Consider the following 21,780-nt stretch of genomic DNA (forward strand, 5'->3'; position numbering starts at 1 on the left):
GTGAGTAGTTGTCTATTTCTCTGAGAGGTTCAAAGCAAATCAAGTATACGAAGCGTGCGTCAATAAGCAACGCATTGCAACTGTCTGGCAACTCTGCGAAATTGAATTGTGTTGTTATCGCGATGGCAATGTTTGCTAATTCGTCGGCGTATTAACCCACAAATTTGTTTTACGATCTGGAATTTTGGTGGTTCAATACAAACTGATTGGCACATAGTAAATCTAATAAATCTGTGACTAATTGCCGCTGTTTAATTGCAGTTTTCGGTACGTGTTTGTTGATAAGATTGGCGCGATATAATTATTGCAGTTATTATCTCATTTTAGCAGCCACCTTGGCCTTTGCACGTGTTCAAATGAATTCAATTAAAATGTCGCTGCATAAAAGATACTCTAAGTAATCCATATTCAACAAGTTTATGAAGAGTCGTAAATTTTCGATTTATATAAATGATTTATTTTTATTGGGGTCGCTTGTTTTGGCAAGCAATAAATAAGAATTGGGTGCAAATAAATTAACTTAGATCTAAAGTTGCAGTGTTGCGGGGCTCAACCAGCGTCCCAAATGGCTCAGTCTCTCTTCCTCTCTCTCTCTCAATTTCTCTTCTAGTAGCAACTGTATTGGCGCTCTAGTTGCACGCAAACATCGCACTGCAGTCGAAATCCCCAGACCAGCTTGCAGTTGCATCTGCGCTCGTGGCGAACATGCTGAGATCGCACACGGAAGCCGCAGACGCGGCACAGCTGCTGGCAGGAGAGACGCTCCTCCATCGAGTTGCCACCAGTCTTGGAGCACTGGCGTCCGCGTGTGCCTGGCCAACGACCGCTGGCTTCGGGCTCGCAGTAGTTGGGCGAATCCTCCATGTAGACGAGCGAGTCGAGTGGAATGTTTTGCCACATGATCTTGAGATTGCTGGTGGTGCCGTCCAGTTGAATGGCATCGTCGTACATCTGCTGCAACTCCTGGGCTACCATGTCGAAAGGCTTCAGTACCTGCACGCACTGCTCCTCCAGGCACTTGCCTTGTGCGTCTTGCCGCTTGCAATGGCACTCCTGCTCCATGGACTGCTCCAGCAGAGCGCCCACCACGCGCTGATTGTGCGCAATTGCACCGACGCCAGGGCCAAAGTGCTGTTCATAGAGCTGCAGAGCCTTGGCCGGCTCATGGGCGCAGGGCGTATCCTTGCAGCCGCAGCCAGCGATGACGCCATTGGCACAGTCCGTGGTCAGTGTGTGCACAATGGAGGCCATTGCAATGCTGGCCACATAGACATCCTCCCGATTCAATTTAAGCGCTTCGCTGGGTGCAGTGCGTCGCTTGATGAAGTCCACGCTAGGGCAATTCCAACGTTGCCATTTGAAGCTCTGCTGACAGCTTTCGATGGCTCGCTCTAGACTGCTGGCAATGAGCGAGTCCCAAGATAGAGGCGCCTGAAACTGTGTGCTGTAGCGATAGTAACTTCCAGGATCCGCAACATGAGCTGACATCGTCATGCTGGCCAAGCTCAGTAGAATTTGAAGTGTGTAGAACATCGTGATATGTTGTGTGTTGTTGTCTCTGTGCTGTCGTTGACTCGACTGATTGCCGAACAGAGCCTGTGACCGAGTTTTATACTTTCGGCCAATCGATTTGTGCCGTGGGAAATTCGAGATGCGGGCAAAAAACCGGAAATTTGCCTTTTTCCACTTGGGACTTTTGTCATGAAAAGGAACTCCCAACAAACACAAATAACCCACCAGATCCAGTCGACGCAATTGCCGAGCAGCCTAATTTCCCTTTCCTCGCTTTCAATCTATCTTTACCTGTGGCCTGTATATCGTAGCCTGGCCAGAGCAATGATCCTTGTAAGGCAAGCAAGTTTCCCACGTTTAGGCAGGTAGACCTCATGCGGCGTCGAACGTGTTCATGAATGAACCTCGCTCGATTCCATTCAGCTTCACGGTTTTTCCCACTGCTCGATATCAATGCATGTCCTGCCGGAGACTTTTGTGTGTGTGTGCGTGTTTTGCCAACTAAACTGGCAAAGCCAATTATCTAACAAAACATATGACAAATGATGCGAAAAGTGTGTATATCATTTGGAAAATTAATTGCGCTCTGCGGTAAGCCCTTTGTGATTCCCCGATTTAGCCTGATGCTAACGGTATTTCCGGTAACGATATTGCGCTGTTATTAACATTGACGTCGCGATATCGATGTACTTCGTAATTATTGTTGTCTAGATAGCATATCTCAAACAATTCATGTTTGCCTGAGTACCTTGTAATCCACGATTAACTGATATCAACTAAATATATTGTGAGTGCGTCGCTTAAGCGTGCCACACGTCCGTCTGGTCGACATTTGATAAGCTATAGATATAGATGATAAGTCATTGTATTGTTTTTCCAGCATATTAAAATGCACTCGCGGAAATTTCCTTGTTTGGGTTTTAACACAATGAAAATACCAACGCTCTCTGTCGCTCTACCTTCGGATGTTTTTCTCTCCTTCTCCCACTCTATCTAATTAGGCCGCGAATTGCACCGGAAAAGGGTTTTTTAGTACCTACGAGGCGCCGGGGTAATACACAAGCTCGATTGCAAAGCCACGATCGCTCACCAGGCAGCGAGATCAGGTAAGCGATCAATTGCTCAATTGGTCTGAAAGTTAGAACACATATGGGCGCCGGCGCTAGGGAAACTTGGAACGCTGGCGCCGGGAGTTTTTCATTTGGGAAAATCGTATTGCGCAGGAAAAACGCACACACAGATTCTTGGCATTTCATATGCTGATTTCATATAATCGATACGTTGCGATATGCGGCGATTTGGAGTGGATCATAAATTGACTAAAACGTTTAATATACACATGTTTGCTTATGAGCAATTTTAGTGTAACATTTAACATCGTCATCGCCATCGGTTTGTGATTTGCGATTAGATTAGCAATCAGTAGGCTTGACTATCGCATTGTGCGACCAATTAAGATATACACCTGACTGACATGGTTACCTAGCGCAAAGCTTCAATTGATAGTGCTTAGTTGCGTTTTCAACGCCACCCGCTTTGGATTAACGTGCCCGAAGATGATAATAACCGCGAAATTGGTTAGCATTTGCCTCGGCGTGGCTTTGACGGCCTTCACCGTTTCCACAATTGTGCTCGCGGTGCAAAAGTCCAATCTCAAGGATGATTTACGCGATGCCCAAGAGAAAATCGATCAACTAGAGGCGGGTTTTGCATCCACTTCGACGTCTACAACAACTACCACAACCACAACGGTAGCTCCAGGACCCACAGAAGAAGGACCTAGCACAGTGGAGCCTAGTTCAACTACAGAGGGTTCAAGTACCGCGGATCCTGGCACTACAGTTGCGCCTGAGAAAATCGATTATCGCCTGCCCACCGCATTGACGCCCACCAACTATGATCTGTATCTGAATCCGGATATCGAGACGGGTCTCTTCAGTGGCCGTGAAACTATTAACATTACCGTGAACGAGGCCACCAATCAGATTGTGTTGCACTCGCTGTACTTGGATATACAGAATCCGTCTGTTTATGAATCAACGGGAACAAATGTCGTTGTCTCGGGTTTCACTTTCGATTCGGTTAGGGAGTATCTGATCATCAATCTGAGTCAAGAACTCACCGTCGGCTCATTCATTCTGCTCACGCTCGACTTCTCCGGAAACATGGCCAGCAAAATTGTCGGTTTGTACAGCTCGTCGTATCTGAAGGCAGATGAATCCCGCAAATGGATTGCGACATCCAAGTTCGAGCCAACCTACGCTCGTCAAGCATTTCCCTGCTTCGATGAGCCCGCTCTGAAGGCGACCTTTGAGATTACTCTGGTGCATCCGGTCGATGGCAATTACCATGCGCTGTCCAACATGAATGCCGATTTGGAGATCAATCAGGGCACCTACACCGAAGTAATGTTCGCCAAGAGTGTGCCGATGAGTACATATTTGGCCTGTTTCATTGTCTCGGACTTCGAGGCCAAGTCCGTGGACATTGATACCAAGGGCATTGGCAACACCTTCCAAATGGGCGTCTACGCAACGCCAGAGCAGATTGACAAAGTGGACTTTGCCTTGGATGTGGGCAAAGGTGTCATTGAGTACTACATTGAATACTTCCAAATTGAGTATCCGCTGCCTAAGCTCGATATGGCTGCCATTCCCGACTTTGTCTCCGGTGCTATGGAGCACTGGGGTCTGGTCACCTATCGCGAGACTTCGCTGCTCTACGAGGCGGCAACCAGTTCGGCTGTGAACAAGCAGCGCATTGCTAGCGTCATTGCTCATGAGTTTGCCCACATGTGGTTTGGAAATTTGGGTAAGTGTTGAAAGTGCTGGAAGTTGAAAGTCCGGCTAATAGTCCTAGTGATTCCCTTTAGTTACCATGGACTGGTGGAATGATCTGTGGCTAAATGAGGGATTCGCCAGCTTCATCGAGTATTTGGGCGTCGACTCTGTGTTTCCCGAATGGCAAATGGCAAGTCGCTATAAACTCAGTCAGTAGTAATTTCTCTTAATCTTGAGCAATGGGTATTTTGACTTTTATAGCGCGATCAGTTTATCGTTGGCACTTTGCATGCAGTGCTTACATTGGATGGCACTTTGGGATCTCATCCCATTATTCAAACAGTCGAGAATCCCGATCAGATAACAGAAATCTTTGACACGATTACGTATTCGAAAGGCTCTTCGTTGGTTCGCATGTTGGAAGACTTTCTGGGTGAGACAATCTTCCGTCAAGCGGTTACAAACTATCTGAATGAATACAAATACAAGAACGCCGTAACCGATAACTTCTTCACGGAGATTGACAAACTGGAGCTGGATTATAATGTGACTGATATAATGCTCACATGGACAGTGCAGGCATGTATACAACGATAAATGTTAATTCCCCGATCTGTGCACAAACACCAACGTTTTTAACCCATTTAACGATCGTTTATGCAGATGGGTTTGCCAGTGGTCACGATCGAAAAGGTCTCGGATACTGAATACAAATTGACACAGAAGCGCTTCTTGTCCAATCCCAACGACTATGACGAAGTGCACGAGGCTTCTGAATTCAAGTACAGCAGACAGACTCAATCATATCTGATTGCAATTTTCACACATTTATTATATTTTATTGCAGCTACCGTTGGTCGATACCCATCACATACACGACGAGTGCCAATTCGGCAGTGCAGCGGGAATGGTTTTACTACGACCAGAGCGAAAGTAAGTTCAGCATAAATATGCAAGTCGAGGGCTGCAAATGATGATTTATATTGCAGTCACCATAACTGTGCCCAGCGCCGTGGAATGGATCAAGTTTAATCACGACCAGGTTGGCTACTATCGCGTCAACTACCCCAATACCTTGTGGGAAGTTCTGGCCAATCAGTTGGTCTCTTCTCCCGAAACCTTTACTGCCGGCGATCGTGCTTCTTTGTTGAACGATGCCTTTGCCTTGGCCGATGCAACGCAGTTGCCTTACGATGTGGCATTCGATATGACCAAATACCTGGCCAAGGAAGAGGACTATGTGCCCTGGAGTGTGGCTGCCTCGAAGCTGACGTCCCTGAAGCGCACTTTGTACTACACGAGCAGCTATGTCAAGTACAAGAAATACGCCACGGCCCTGATTGAGCCCATCTACACAGCACTCACATGGACTGTGGGCGACGATCATTTGAACAAGTAAGTGGGTGATGAAGAAGACTAAGAGCTTTTCAAAGTTGTGAATTGGTTTAAGTAGTTAAATTTTGTTGAAGTTAGAATAGAGCTCATTATCATCAATAGGTATTTCAATTTGTTATTCTTCCACCGAAGAGTCTAGAAATTATGTGGTATAGAACAATTCATCTATATAAATGGGTTTCTCAGTTATTTGTGACTTCCTTTAGTATCCTCAATCGCAATATTTTACTTCTACACTTATAACATCTTTATTCCTACAGCCGCCTGCGCGTGACAGCCTTGGGAGCAGCATGCTCGCTAGGTCTTGAGGCCTGTCTGACTGAGGTGGGCGTGCAGTTCAACACGTGGCTAGCAGCTCCCACTCAGCGTCCCAATCCGGATGTGCGCGACACGGTTTACTACTATGGCATGCAGTCGGTGGGCAACCAAGAGACGTGGGAGACCGTCTGGGAGCTGTTTGTGAACGAAGCCGATGCCAGCGAAAAGTCCAGGCTGATGTATGGCCTGGCTGCTGTTCAGGAGCCGTGGTTGCTGCAACGCTACATTAGTCTCGCCTGGAATGAGGAGTATGTGCGTGGTCAGGACTATTTCACCTGCTTGACCTACATCTCGGCTAATCCCATGGGCGAATCCCTGGTGTGGGATTATGTGCGCGAGAACTGGCTGCAGTTGGTGGCACGTTTTGGCCTCAACGAGCGTTATTTGGGCAATTTGATACCCTCGATAACGGCGCGATTCAACACGCAAACTAAACTCGAGGAGATGGAGCAATTCTTTGCCAAGTATCCAGAGGCAGGAGCTGGCACAGCTGCGCGTGTTCGCGCCCTGGAGACTGTGAAGAACAACATTGTCTGGCTGGCTGAAAATCTCGAAAGTGTTGACGCTTGGCTCGACAGGCAGTAGAGCTAATCAATCCGAAAGGGATGTCATAAATATCATAGTTTCTTTGTACTCATCGAATTGCCATTATAAATATACTACACAATAAAGATTAGCCAGTTATATGAATGTGTAAATGGAAACACAACAAAAAAACCAACTATATAACAAATAATGAGCGTGCTTGACTCTGAAGTGCTTAGCGATTATATTGAGGCAAAGTTCTCAGGCACGAGAATACTGTCAACAAATATGGTATAATATTTTTAAGATCAAGGTTTCGATATGAACGGACTAACGGAGAACTGATTCATGGGGAAAGAAAGTCTATTTCTATATTTGCTTAGAACATAAATAACTATAATACTCTCTTCGCATCAAAATGAAATCTTAGATAAGATAATTATTGGCATTGATATTACTTATCAACACATCAAGAGTCAATGTTTTCATAATTCATTTAGATTTTGCCAGTCGCAACAAATATGGGTTTGTATTAAATTCTATTGAACTTCTAGAGATTTTATCAATTTTACATTTATCAAAATAGCCAAACAAATGGATCGAGTTAGCCTCTTAGGCATTGCGCTATATGGTCGGATAACTGTTGCTGTTTCAGTTTGCTGTGACGAAGCAATGGTCATCAAGTACAATGCTACCAGACATCCTTATCATGTTGCTGGGGTAATGACTCCGTCACGGTTGTATTACTCAGATTTGCGCCATTGGAAGAGCAATGGAATCAAACAAATACTTCTGTGGCAGAGGTCCATGAAATAACATTGGCTGCGAATGCCAAGGGGGCTGCTATATTGGAGATCGGGAGACCACTTTCTTACGAAACCATAATCGTTACAATATTAATATCATCGATATGTACCATGAATCCTTGGTCTATACTGGCGGTAAATTATGGGATTACACCACAAGTTTGTATAAATAAGTTTCATTACAATATATTTTTATCAAAAAAATTTATGTTTTTTATACTAAAATGAAACGTGTAATTAGTAATATACGTGAAATAATGTAAAATTAAATGGTTCGTTGTAGACTGGTCATGCCTGTACTTGACGAAGCAGAATTCTGTCAATAAATTATGGTAAAATATATTATATTTCTGCTTACAATCTTATTGTTGATGCGAGCGCATTGTTAAGTGAGTGGCACACCTCCGCTCCGCCGACCGAAAAGCACTCAAAGCTTTTCGCTCACTAGCAATGCGCTCACGCGTAAGAATGCACTCAAGCTCCAGTGCTCTCAGCTTCTCTCTCCCTCAACACACCACCGCTGACGCGTCTCGGCGCAATAGATCGACGAAATGAGAAACTTTGGACTTTCAGCGCCTCCACATAATCACTTCTATACTTCTTTTTGATAATATATATCCTATATTCTTGATAATTTACAACTACTGGCATTGTTATTTCACCACTTACTTATTTATAAGTCGATTGTTGTTGCAGTGCGGGTTCATTCTTATATTAGCAGCCGTAACAAACAGTTCTTTGTATTCAACTTTAATTAAATTTGTAAATCTTCAAAAGAAAATAAATCAAATGGATCGCATGAGTTGGTTGGCCATTGCCATTGCTCTATTCTGTTCGATAACTGTAGCTGAATCAGTTTGCTGTGACGAAGCAATGGTCATCAAATATAATGTCACTGGAGAGCCCTGTTTTAGAGTTGGTGGCAAGAACTCGGATCATGGCTGTATTATTAAGATATGCGCTAATGGAAAAGCAATGCAACCAACCGACCACTTTTGCGGAAAGGGACCATGCAATAATGTTGGCTGTGAGTGCGAAGGAGGCTGTCTTGTTGGAGATTGGGACACAACTTTCCTTCAAATCAATGAGGATTACAACATTCGTATCATCGACATGTATATGGTGCAATTGTCTTTTTCTTTGAGTGGAGCATTGTCATGGACTGCCGCAGTTTTGGAGAAATTCTCATAAATGGATAAAACTGAAATTATTTTTAATTAAATGGATGATTGTAGAATTGTCATGCCTTCTTATTTATATTATTATAAATGCATTCGCGCAGTTGACTTCAGTTACCTGTCGTCGCTCTAAACGTAAATATGTTAAAAACGGACGCTAGGATACACACAATACTTTTTTATTCATGCTGCTCGTGTTCGTGCCCTGGAGACTGTGAAGAGCAACATTGTCTGGCTGGCTGAAAATCTCGAATGTGTTGACGCTTGGCTCGACAGGCAGTAGAGCTAATCAATCCGAAAGAGATTGATTAGCTCTACTGCTCTACAATAAAGATTAGCCAGTTATATGAATATGTAAATGAAAACACAACAAGAAAAACCAACTATATAACAAATAATGACTCTGAAGGGCTTAGCGATTATATTGAGGCAAAGTTCTCAGGCACGAGAATACTGTCAACAAATATGATATAATATTTTTGAGACCAAGGTTTCGATATGAACGGACTAACGGAGAACTGATTCATGGGGAAAGAAAGTATATTTCTATATTTGCTTAGAACATAAATAACTATAATACTCATCTCTTCGCTTCAAAATGAAATCTTAGATAAGATAACTATTGGCATTGATATTGCTTATCAACACATCAAGAGTCAATGTTTTCATAATTCATTTAGATTTTGCCAGTCGCAACAAATATGGGTTTGTATTAAATTCTATTGAACTTCTAGAGGTTTTATCAATTTTACATTTATCAAAATAGCCAAACAAATGGATCGCGTTGGCGTTGCCATTGCGCTATATAGTCTGATAACTGTTGCTGTATCAGTTTGCTGTGACGAATCAATGGTCATCAAGTACAATGTTACCGGATCATGTTGCGGGGGGTAAAGACTCCGGTCACGGTTGTATTACTCAGATTTGCGCCAATGGAAGAGCAATGGAATCAAACAAATACTTCTGTGGCAGGGGCTGCGAGTGCCAAGGAGGCTACGAAACCATAATCGTTACAATATTAATATCATCGACATGTACCATGAATCCTTGGTCTATACTGGCGGTCAATTATGAGATTACACCACAAGTTTGCTTAAATAAGTTTCATTACAATATATTTTTATCAAAATATTTATGTTTTTTACATTAAATTTAAACGTGTAATAAAGTAATATATAATAATAATGTAAAATTAAATGGTTCGTTGTAGACTGGTCATGCCTGTACTTGACGAGGCAGAGTTCTGTCAATAAATTAATAGGACAGGGCGACTTTTATTGTATGAAAAAATACTTCTATTACATTTCTGCTTACAACTATTACTTTCTTATACCCTTCATTTTTGATAAGATAATCTTGATAATTGCCAACTACTGGCATTGTTATTTCACTACTTACTTATTAACAAGTCGATTTTCGTTGCTGTGATGTTTCACTATTATATAGGCAGCCGTAACAAACAGTTCTTTGTATTCAACTTTAATTAAATTTGGAAATCTTCAAAAGAAAATAAATCAAATGGATCGCATGAGTTGGTTGGCCATTGCCATTGCTCTATTCTGTTCGATAACTGTGGCTGAATCAGTTTGCTGTGACAAAGCAATGGTCATCAAATATAATGTCACTGGAAAGCACTGTGATAAAGTTGGTGGCGAGGACTCGGGTCATGGCTGTATTATTAAGATTTGCGCTAATGGAAAAGCAATGCAACCAAACGAACACTTTTGCGGCAAGGGACCATGCAATAGTTATGGCTGTGAGTGCCAAGGAGGCTGTCATGTTGGAGATTGGGAGACAACTTTCCTTCAAATCTATGAGGATTTCAACATTATTATCATCGACATGCATTGGGAGAAATTGGCTTTTAGTTTTAGTAGTACATTGTTAGATGGTATCGATTATGTGAAAGAGATATTTTATGATTATTATGCGTTAGTAAATTTCATAAGCTAAACTATCATTACAAATACTTCATATTTTTCTCTTATTAGTCATGCATTAAAAAGAGAAATTCTATTAAATGGATAATACTGAAATTATTTGTAATTAAATGGATGATTGTAGATTTGTCATGCCTTCTTATTTATATTATTATAAGTGCATTCGCGCAATTGACTTCAGTTACTTGTCGTCGCTCTAAACGTAAATATGTTAAAAACGGACGCTAGGATACACACAATACTTTTTTTACTCGTGGCAATAATTGCCATGCTTAATGGATTAACGGCTAAAAATGCGGTAAGTGATGCAGAAATCAATATAAGTGACTTTAAACTATCGTATGAAATTGCAGATTAACTATCGTCTGCCCAAAGCGCTTGTGCCCACGAACTATAAAATACATTGGTCCCCTCGTCTAGACAAAGGCTATTTCGATGGAATGGCAGTGATTCAAATTAAAGTCATCAAGCCTACCAAGCAAATCATTTTGCATTCTGATAAGCTATTCATCCGCAGTGTTTATGTACCAGGCAAAAGAGTGGTTAAATATGAACTTGATTCTGTCCGTGAGTTCCTGATAATTGATTTGAAGGACAAATTGTTGTCAAATGAGGCCATAGAATTGATGTTAGGTTTTAAAGGAAAAACTCAAAAGAAGCTAAGCGGAATGTACACTAGCAGCTATCAAACTTTGGACGGTCAGCAAAGGTTACATAAATTAACTTCCTAGAATGCCTGAAAGTATACCACATATTTTTTTTGCAGGAATATGGTCACAACTAAATTTGAGCCAACTTATGCTCGTCAGGCCTTCCCCTGTTTCGATGAGCCCGATATGAAGGCAACATTCAGCATCAGTGTCACTCATCCCAGTGAAGGATCGTACGATGCTGTCTCCAATATGAACAAAATTGTAAGTTCCATTTAAACCCATTCGCACAACGGATAATAATGACTATTCTTTTTAAAGAAATCGCTGAAAATGGGTAAAAATACAATGGCTGTCTTTGCTACGAGCGTTCCAATGAGCACATATTTGGCCTGTATTATTGTCTCAGATTTTAAGAAATTAAATAGCACCGTTAAGGCCAATGGCATTGGAAACGATTTCCAGATTGACGCATATGCCCAACCTCATCAGTTGAGCAAAGTGCAATTTGCTCTGGAGGTTGGAACTGCTATTACAGAGTACTACATTCGGTACTTTAAAGTACCTTATCCTCTGCCGAAGTTGGATATGGCTGCAATTCCCGACTTTGCTGCGGGTGCAATGGAACATTGGGGCTTGGTGACATATCGCGAGTCTCTTCTCCTATATGATGAGAATTATAGTTCCACGTGGAACAAACAGTATACAGCTAGCATTTTGGCTCACGAAATTACTCACCAATGGTTTGGCAATCTTGTTACTATGAAGTGGTGGAACGATCTTTGGCTAAATGAGGGATTCGCTAATTTCATGCAGTGGAAGGGAGTCAATTCTGTTTATCCGGATTGGGAAATGGTAAATACAAATCATTACCACAATTAACCCATTCTCTCATGTTCTTCTATAGCTGGATCAATTCATAACAGAGGAACTGCATCCAGTGCTGATAATCGATTCCAAACTCTCATCACATCCAATAGTTCAAAGGGCTGAATCCCCTGATCAGATCATAGCTCTCTTTGATACCATTACTTACAACAAGGCTGGCTCAATCCTGCGAATGTTAGAGAACCTTGTAGGCTCTGAGAAATTCGAGAAAGCAGTTACGAATTACTTGATTAAATTCAAGTATGGCAATACGGTGACCGATGACTTCTTGACCGAAGTGGCTGCTTTGGTCGACGATTTTGATGTAAAGCATTTGATGCGTACATGGACCGAGCAGATGGGTTATCCAGTGCTCTATGTGTCCCGCACCTTTGCAGGTTTTACCATCACACAACAGCGATTTCTTTCAAACAAGGAGAGCTATAACGAAGCAGCAGAACCAAGTGAATTTAACTACAAATGGACCATTCCAGTTAAATATACACTGGAAAATTTTGCGAGTGATAAAGTCCAGAGCATGATCTTTCATTATGATCAAGACTCTGTAGCTATTGCAACGTACAGAAAAGTTAAATGGATCAAGCTAAATGTGCATCAGTATGGGTATTATCGCGTCAACTATGAGAACAGTCTTTGGGATCAAATCATCAATCAACTTTATGATAAACACACTCGCTTTCATACTACCGATCGTGCGAATCTGCTGGATGATGCCTTCAGCTTGGCGGATGCCAGTCAAGTGTCTTACAATGTACCCCTAAGGATGTTATCTTATCTGGTACGAGAAAAGGACTTTATGCCTTGGTATGTGGCTGTCGCTAAGCTGCAGATCCTAAAGAATATCCTGTTCACTACAGATATTTATAATCGCTTCGTCAAATATGCGCGTAGTCTTCTCGTTAATGTCTACCCAGAAGTGGGCTGGACTGTGGAGGAGAACAACCATTTGAGAAAGTAAGCGTGAAAAAGAATTTATTTTTTATCTCTGTATTCCATCTAAATTCCTTCCTTGTAGTCGCCTGCGAGTTTCCGTGCTGACTGCAGCCTGCTCTTTAGGCCTTCCTGATTGTCTTAGTCAAGCAGCTCAGCATTTCACCAATTGGCTCAATAATCCAACTGCTGCCAATCGACCAGCTCCTGATCTGCGTGAGGTCGTCTACTACTACGGAATGCAGCAGTCGAGTAGCGAGTCAAACTGGGAGAAGCTTTTGGAGATTTTCAAGGCTGAAACCGATGCCAGCGAAAAGACGAAGCTTATGTATGGTCTTTCCGGTGTGCGGGATGCTAAGCTACTTTATCGCTTTCTTGTACTGGCTACAAATGAAAGCATTATACGGAGACATGAGTATTTCAATTGCCTTGAAGCTGTTGCCGCCAATCCCGTCGGTGGGCCAATTGCCTGGAATTACTACCGGAATAAATGGCCGCAACTGGTAAAGCGCTTTGGACTACATGATCGCAAAATGGGCACTGTAATTGCCAAAATTACTGACCGCTTCTCAACTAACGTGAAGTTGGAGGAGGTGCAACAGTTCTTTAAGAAATATCCGGAGGCTGGAGCTGGTGCCAGATCTCGTCAGGAGGCCATCGAAACCATCAAGTACAATATTAAATGGCTGCGGGAAAATTATGCACCTATAAAAAATTGGGTGACGAAGCAATCTTCTTCAAAGAATCATGCAAATAATTCAAGTTTTATATTGACGGAGAAATCTTCTTCAAAGAATCATGCAAATAATTCAAATTTTATATTGACGGAGAAATCTTCTTCAAAGAATCATGCAAATAATTCAAATTTTATATTGACGGAGAAATCTTCTTCAAAAAATCATGCAAATAATTCAAATTTTATAACTCCATGGGTGAGTGAAAGTATTGAAATACTTATCCAACTATATCATCTTTTGTTCAAATAAAAAGCTGTAAATCTATGTGCACATAATAATAATATGTGCTATATTTAATATACTTTACAGGTAACTTTGGCCGCGTTGCATTTTGATATAAATATTTCTATGTTAAACATTTTGATCAATAAAATATACAAATTTCAGAATTATATAATTTGTTTGCTGTTTGCTCGCTGAGCAGAACTATTTCAAAAGTAAAGTTAAATCCTGTGCTATTTAACTGGAAATAAAATAAAATATACATATGTATACATATACAGTTAGGAATATACATATGAACTTATATTAATTGCAGCGTATGTAAACTAAAACAGCTTATTGGTGTTCAACTCTTCGGCTGGCGGGTTTATGACTCTGCCCTAGGGCCATTGTCGATATTGGGTGTGGGGACTTCAAAGACAACGAGAAGAAACTTTATAATTACTTTTATCAGTGATTAAATATAACTGGAGTAGTCAGAGATTAAATATAGTATTGGGTAAAAATTACAGGATTCAAGTACTTGCAGGTTAAACACTGCGTTGATGTTTTATCAATGAAATAGTGACGTCAACTAAGTTTTTATTCCATAAAAGTTAGTTAGATTAAAAGGCTGTTAAAACTTTTAGAATCGAAATTAAGAAATTCTTTGAAGTAAACATACGATGACATTCAATTCATGGGAACATAGCTGGGTGTTTCCGATTTGTATCGCTAAAGTGTTGACTCCATTATCCGTCCTGAAACTTACTAAACGCAGAGGTTATCGGAATTGTTGGCCATAAAACGATTCAAGTGACCATAATCTAAATGAGTTATTGAGCATGTTATGGCCACCGCCATAGCCATAGTTATACACAAACGATGTGCATAGCGTTCAGTTGCCATTCGTTGCTCCAACCGTTAAGATGTTAATTTCAGACAATTGGCTACGCGCGATATTATTTTTCATCGTTGCAACATTGGCTGTGCTCAACGGAGTGACAGCTGATGATGACGTGGTAAGTGAAACCGAAATATATGCATATCTGAAGTGCTTATCAATTAATATCGCAAACGTGTACAAATTGACATCGTGTAGATTGATTATCGCCTGCCCTCGGCTGTTGTACCCACGCACTACACATTGTATCTGCACCCTGAATTAGACACTGGCAATTTCACAGGACAGGAACTGATTAGTATCAAAGTTGTCGAAGCAACGAAGCAAATCATTTTGCATTCGAACAAACTTACCATCACCAGTGTTTATGTGCTGAACAGAGAAGTTGACAAATATGAACTTGATCCTGTGCGTGAGTTCCTTATCATCGATTTGGTTGAGGAGCTTACAGTGGATGCTACCATTACTCTGGGAATAGTTTTTGGAGGAGAATCCCAAAATAAGCTTGTAGGATTGTATAGCAGCAGCTATCAAACGCCGGCTGGCCAGCAAAGGTACATATTTAAAAATAATTTCCTTTACAGCCTCAAAGTATGCAACACGTTTTACTTACAGGAAAATTGCCACCACGAAATTCGAGCCAACTTATGCACGCCAGGCCTTCCCCTGTTTCGATGAACCTGAAATGAAGGCAACATTCAACATCAGTGTCATTCATCCCAGTGAAGGCTCCTACGATGCTGTCTCCAATATGAACAAAATTGTAAGTTCCAATTAAACCCATTCGCACAGTGGATAATAATAATTCTTATACTTACAGGAAACGCAGAATTTGGGTGAAAATACAATGGCCACCTTTGGCATGAGCGTTCCAATGAGCACATATCTGGCATGTATTATTGTCTCAGATTTCGAGAAAAAAACGAGCACAGTCAGGGCCAATGGAATTGGTGAGGATTTCGAGATGGGTGCATATGCCACACCTCATCAGCTGAGCAAAGTAGATTTTGCCCTGGATTTTGGAGTTGCTGTCACAGAGTACTACATCCAGTACTTTAAAGTACCTTATCCTCTACCCAAGTTGGATATGGCTGCAATTCCCGACTTTGCTTCGGGTGCAATGGAACACTGGGGTTTGGTAACCTACCGCGAGACAGCTCTGCTATATGACGATGACTACAGCTCTACGGCAAACAAACAGTCTATAGCTGGAACCTTGGCTCATGAAATTACCCACCAATGGTTCGGTAATCTTGTTACCATGAAGTGGTGGAACGATCTCTGGCTAAATGAGGGATTTGCTCGGTTTATGCAGTACAAAGGAGTGAACGCCGTTTATCCAGACTGGGGAATGGTAAAAGCATTGGGGAGACAGCTTTGAATAGAAATTTTAATTGTATTCTATATTTTCTTTTAGTTGGAACAATTCCAAATCTTGTCAATGCATTCAGTGCTGATCTTCGACGCCAAGCTCTCATCACACCCTATCGTTCAAAAGGTCGAGTCACCTGATGAGATTACCGCAATTTTCGATACGATTAGCTATGACAAAGCTGGCTCCATTCTTCGTATGCTGGAAAATCTTGTTGGCTCTGAGAAATTCGAGGAAGCAGTTACCAATTACTTAATTAAATTCGAGTACGGCAATACGGTCACTGACGACTTTTTGACCGAAGTAGCTGCTGTATTCAGCGACTTAGATGTTAAGCAATTGATGCGCACATGGACCGAGCAGATGGGTTATCCAGTGCTTAATGTATCACGATCTAATGCAGGTTTTACAATCACACAACAACGATTCCTCTCAAATAAGGAGAGTTATAACGAAGAAGCAGAGGCTAGTGAATTCAACTACAAGTGGAGCATTCCGGTTACATATATCCTAGATACCTTTGCCAGCGGTGAAGTCAAGGACCTGATATTCGACTATAATCTAGATGCAGCAGGAATTGAAGTGGACAGCGATGTTAAGTGGATCAAGTTGAATGTGCATCAGACTGGTTACTATCGTGTGAACTACGACAGCATCCTATGGGAGGTAATCAATAATCAACTTATCGAAGATCCCTCTCGTTTCGATATTGCCGATCGTGCGCATCTGTTGAATGATGCATTTGCCCTCGCCGATGCCAGTCAATTGGCCTACAGCGTGCCTCTGGAGATGACATCTTACCTGGCACAGGAAACGGACTTTGTGCCATGGTATGTGGCTGCCTCTAAGCTGCAGTCTTTGAAGAGTAGCCTGCAGTATACCGATAGTTATTCTTCGTACTTAACTTATGCACGTTCTATTCTTGCTAATGTCTACTCGGAGGTAGGCTGGACTGTAGATGCGGACAATCATTTGAGAAAGTAAGCTAGAAAAATACGTATACCTCTCTTAAGTTACTCAATTGCAATTCTCTTGCAGCCGCCTGCGAGTTTCTGTGCTGACTGCAGCTTGTTCTTTGGGACTTCCTGATTGCCTTAGTCAAGCAGCTCAGCGTTTCACTAACTTTGTTCAGAATCCCACTGCTGCCAACCGGCCATCTCCTGATCTGCGCGAGATCGTCTACTACTACGGAATGCAACAATCGAGTAGCGAGTCAAACTGGGAGAAGCTTTTGGAGATTTTCAAGGCTGAAACCGATGCCAGCGAGAAGTTGAAGCTTATGTATGGTCTTTCCGGTGTGCAGGATGCTCAGCTGCTTTATCGTTACCTTGAACTGGCCACAGATGAGAGCATCGTTCGAAGCCAGGACTATTTCACCTGCGTTCAATACATTGCCGGCAATCCTGTGGGTGCACCGATCGTCTGGGAATACTACCGGGAACAATGGCCTCAGTTGGTAGAGCGCTTTGGACTTAATGATCGGACTTTGGGCAGACTTATTGCTAGCATTACAGCCAACTTTGCAAGTGAGGTGAAGTTGGAGGAGGTGCAATACTTCTTTAGCAAATATCCAGAGTCTGGAGCTGGTGCCAGTTCTCGTCTGCAGGCAATCGAAACCATTAAGTACAACATTAATTGGCTGCAAGAAAATAGCGATGAAATTACTACATGGCTAAGTGGAAAACTATAAAACACTAATTGAAAAGTAAATATCGAAAAATAAATACACTTTGCCTAAGGCGATCATCTTTACTCCACGTCCACTGTAAACTGTGGCTTACCTTACTTTTTTAATTAGACATGCAAATAAATGTGTTATGGTTAATTTTTGTAATTTTATAGCAGAACAACACTGTTTTGTTAAAAGAAAAAAAATTAAATACAAATAATATTGACATTTCAAACTAACCCGATTGTAATTACATTAATTATGTATTGTACTAATAAAAATTAAAATTTTTCCTATTTTAACACACGGCATTCGCAATAATCTAAGCATTCACAATGCAGCGGTAATTCAAACACAGATTTTCTTTAATTTTTTAATAATTTCTTTCGGTGTTCTCGAATCATTTGGCCAAATTTCCGACTTATTATCCATGTTTTGAATGACCTAAGGCTAAAGTGTTATCACAATTATTGGTTATAAAGCGATACAAGTGCCCATAATCAAATTAAGTTATCGAGTATATTATATAGCCGCAATTGCTATAGTTATACCTAAACTAACTGCATTACCTTCAGTGAACTGTCGACGTTCCAACAGTTAAGATGTTAATATCGGAAAATTGGCTACGCGCGATATTATTTTGGGCAGTTGCTGCGTTGGCTGTGATCAACGGAGTGACAGCTGACGAGGAGGAGGTGAGACAAAAATACATACTTACACAATTAATGTGTTTATCAATTAATATGAAAATCGTGTAAAAATGTAGATTGATTATCGTCTGCCCACGGCCCTTGCACCCACACATTATACGCTGTACTTGCACCCTGAATTGGATACTGGCAATTTTACGGGCCAGGAACTGATTACAATTAGAGTCATCGAGGCAACAAAGCAAATCATCTTGCATTCGAACAAATTGACCATCAGCAATGTTTATGTTCTGAACAGAGAGGTAGAAAACTATGAACTTGATACTGTGCGTGAGTTTCTCATCATTGACTTGGCGGAGGAGTTGACGGTAAATGCGGTCATCACTCTGGGAGTGCTGTTTGAAGGACAATTATTGAATAAGCTGACCGGACTATATAGCAGCAGCTATCAGGCGCCATCAGGGGAGCAAAGGTAACGAGATTTCTCTGTTCACTTGATGCTGTTTCCAGCCTGAAAGTATGCTAATTATTTTTCACACAGAAATATTGCTACAACGCAATTCGAAGCAACTTATGCACGTGAAGCTTTTCCTTGCTTCGATGAGCCCGCTATGAAGGCCACCTTTCAAATTACCGTCGTCCATCCGTCCGATGCCTACGATGCACTATCGAACATGAACAAAATTGTAAGAAAACATTGCTTAGGACAAATTTCATATTCAAATTAAAACTAAAATTCAATAACAGGAAACGCAGTACCTGGGTGAGAATACCATGGCTACCTTTGGTATTAGCGTTCCAATGAGCACGTATCTGGCATGTATCATTGTATCGGACTTTGAGTCATTAAGTAAGACAGTGCAGACCAATGGAATTGGAAACGACTTCCAGCTGAGTGCATATGCCACACCTCATCAGTTGAGCAAAGTACAATTCGCACTTGACTTCGGTGCTGCTGTCACAGAGTACTACATCCAGTACTTTAAAGTTGCTTATCCGCTACCCAAGTTGGATATGGCTGCAATTCCCGACTTCGCCTCAAATGCAATGGAGAATTGGGGATTGCTGACCTATCGCGAGACTGCTCTGCTCTATGATGATGACTACAGCTCTACCTACAACAAACAGTCTATAGCTGCAGTTTTGGCTCATGAGATTACTCATCAATGGTTTGGCAATCTTGTTACCATGCAATGGTGGAATGACCTGTGGCTAAATGAGGGATTCGCCCGGTTTTTGCAGTACAAGGGAGTGAACGCCGTTTATCCAGACTGGGGAATGGTATGTTTTAGCATATACAAATTTTATCATTTCTTCATTTTTCTTTTGTATAACTTTCTTTACTTAGCTTGAACAATTCCAAATAATTGCTCTACATCCGGTACTCGTTTTCGACGCGAAACTTTCTTCACATCCAATTGTTCAAAAGGCTGAGTCACCCAGCGAAATCTCCGCACTCTTTGATACGATTAGCTATGAGAAGGCTGGCTCCATACTTCGTATGTTGGAGAACCTTGTGGGTTCTGAGAAGTTTGAGGAAGCAGTTACCAATTATTTGATTAACTTCACCTACGGCAATACTGTCACTGATGACTTCTTGACCGAAGTAGCTGCTGTAGTCAGTGACTTCGATGTTAAGCAATTGATGCGCACATGGACCGAGCAGATGGGTTACCCTGTGCTTAATGTAACTCGCACTAATGCAGGTTTCGTCATTACACAACAGAGATTCCTCTCAAACAAGGAGAGCTATAACGAAGAAGCAGAGGCTAGTGAATTCAACTACAAGTGGAGCGTTCCAGTTACATATATCCTAGATACCTTTGCCAGTGATGAAGTCGAGGACCTGATCTTCCAATATGACCAAGACTCTGTAGCTATTGCAGCTTCCAGCGATGTTAAATGGATCAAAATGAATGTGCATCAATATGGATACTATCGTGTCAACTATGACAGCAATCTATGGGAGGTAATCAATAACCAACTTATTGAAGAACCCACTCGCTTTGCCATTGCCGATCGTGCGCATCTGTTGAATGATGCCTTTGCCCTCGCCGATGCCGGTCAATTGGCCTACAGCGTGCCTCTGGAAATGACATCTTACCTGGCCCAGGAGAAGGACTTTGTGCCATGGTATGTGGCTGCCTCTAAGCTGCAGTCTCTACAGAGCAGTCTGATGTACACTGATAGTTATGTTTCTTACATAAATTATGCGCGTTATCTTCTCACAAACATCTACTCAGAAGTTGGTTGGACTGTCGACGCAGACGATCATTTGAAAAAGTAAGCTTGAAACGAACAATTCATTTTTCTATTACTCATCCTAAATTTTCCCCTTTTAGTCGCCTGCGAGTTTCTGTGCTAACTGCAGCGTGTGCGCTGGGAGTTCCTGACTGTCTCAGTCAAGCAGCTCAGCGTTTCACCACATGGCTCAATAATCCAACTGCTGCCAATCGACCAGCTCCTGATTTACGCGAGGTCGTCTACTACTACGGAATGCAACAGTCGAGTAGCGAATCTAATTGGGAGAAGTTGTGGGAGATTTTTAAGGCTGAATCCGATGCCAGCGAAAAGTTGAAACTTATGTATGGTCTGTCCGGTGTGCAGGATCCTCAGCTCCTTTATCGTTTCCTCAATCTTGGTTCGGATGAGAGCATTATTCGCTCGCAAGACTATCTGACCTGCATACAAAATATTGCCGCCAATCCTGTGGGTGAGCCGGTTGTCTGGGAGTTCTACCGGGAGCAATGGCCTCAGCTGGTTGAGCGCTATGGTCTAAATAGTCGCTATCTTGGCAGAGTGATTGCCAGTATAACTGGACGCTTCGAAAGCCAGGTGAAGTTGGATGAGGTTGAAGCATTCTACAAAAAATACCCTGAGTCTGGAGCTGGTGCAGCGTCTCGTCAGCAGGCTATCGAAACCATCAAGTACAACATTAATTGGCTACAGGAGAATGGGGCTAGCATTGCCAATTGGCTGGACGGGACGGCCAATCCACTGACCGTCAAAAACCCATAGTAAAATTTCAAATATCCAATTGCATCAATAAATAGCAATTATATGTGTCAATTATTACCCCGATTCCAATTGCATAATAAGGAATGTTGCTAAATAACAATAAAGAATATGAAATTCATGCCATAAACTAAACCTGATATTTTATTTTACACATCCGAGTGGCGATTTTTATAGACCACAAAAAGAGTTTTGATAATTCCGATAAACGCGAATAACTGTGAACCTGAACTGGGTATCATGACTAAGCTTATTCAAAGGCTATGGATATATATGGTGGCGCCATAAACACAAGGTCGTAAATGTCCCA

General features: G+C 41.8%; 3 protein-coding genes across 3 annotated transcripts; 2 read left to right on the top strand and 1 right to left on the bottom strand.

Annotated features, from left to right (window-relative positions):
* Window positions 1-494: 494 nt before the first annotated feature.
* LOC132785586 (wnt inhibitor of Dorsal protein) lies at window positions 495-1,563 on the bottom strand. Its single transcript, XM_060791739.1, has one exon. The coding sequence runs from the start codon at window positions 1,531-1,533 to the stop codon at window positions 607-609; it is 927 nt and encodes a 308-aa protein (XP_060647722.1). The 5' UTR covers window positions 1,534-1,563; the 3' UTR covers window positions 495-606.
* A 1,454-nt stretch (window positions 1,564-3,017) lies between these two features.
* LOC132784153 (uncharacterized) lies at window positions 3,018-14,056 on the top strand. Its single transcript, XM_060789568.1, has 13 exons — window positions 3,018-4,323; window positions 4,385-4,482; window positions 4,554-4,871; window positions 4,956-5,074; window positions 5,140-5,225; window positions 5,282-5,687; window positions 5,948-6,587; window positions 10,636-10,752; window positions 10,808-11,163; window positions 11,221-11,368; window positions 11,426-11,959; window positions 12,012-12,946; window positions 13,008-14,056. Exons 1-13 carry the CDS (start codon window positions 3,069-3,071, stop codon window positions 13,906-13,908), a joined length of 5,913 nt encoding a protein of 1,970 aa, XP_060645551.1. The 5' UTR covers window positions 3,018-3,068; the 3' UTR covers window positions 13,909-14,056.
* Window positions 14,057-14,773: 717 nt separating this feature from the next.
* Window positions 14,774-21,605, top strand: LOC132784154 (uncharacterized). Its single transcript, XM_060789569.1, has 12 exons — window positions 14,774-14,882; window positions 14,963-15,318; window positions 15,380-15,527; window positions 15,585-16,118; window positions 16,182-17,116; window positions 17,175-17,823; window positions 18,384-18,500; window positions 18,572-18,927; window positions 18,997-19,141; window positions 19,203-19,736; window positions 19,804-20,738; window positions 20,798-21,605. The coding sequence occupies exons 1-12, from the start codon at window positions 14,790-14,792 to the stop codon at window positions 21,471-21,473; spliced, it is 5,478 nt and encodes a 1,825-aa protein (XP_060645552.1). The 5' UTR covers window positions 14,774-14,789; the 3' UTR covers window positions 21,474-21,605.
* Window positions 21,606-21,780: the final 175 nt, after the last annotated feature.

The sequence above is a fragment of the Drosophila nasuta genome, chromosome 2R (genome assembly GCF_023558535.2).
Source record: "Drosophila nasuta strain 15112-1781.00 chromosome 2R, ASM2355853v1, whole genome shotgun sequence".
Classification (NCBI taxonomy): Eukaryota; Metazoa; Arthropoda; class Insecta; order Diptera; family Drosophilidae; genus Drosophila; species Drosophila nasuta.

Coding starts and splice junctions, on each gene's coding strand:
- LOC132785586 (XM_060791739.1), bottom strand. CDS start 1,533: ATGTTCTACACACTTCAAATTCTACTGAGCTTGGCCAGCATGACGATG.
- LOC132784153 (XM_060789568.1), top strand. CDS start 3,069: ATGATAATAACCGCGAAATTGGTTAGCATTTGCCTCGGCGTGGCTTTG. Junction 5,075..5,139: donor CACGAGGCTTCTGAATTCAA/GTACAGCAGACA, acceptor ATTTTATTGCAG/CTACCGTTGGTCGATACCCA. Junction 11,369..11,425: donor TCTCCAATATGAACAAAATT/GTAAGTTCCATT, acceptor TTCTTTTTAAAG/AAATCGCTGAAAATGGGTAA.
- LOC132784154 (XM_060789569.1), top strand. CDS start 14,790: ATGTTAATTTCAGACAATTGGCTACGCGCGATATTATTTTTCATCGTT. Junction 17,117..17,174: donor GCGGACAATCATTTGAGAAA/GTAAGCTAGAAA, acceptor ATTCTCTTGCAG/CCGCCTGCGAGTTTCTGTGC. Junction 20,739..20,797: donor GCAGACGATCATTTGAAAAA/GTAAGCTTGAAA, acceptor TTCCCCTTTTAG/TCGCCTGCGAGTTTCTGTGC.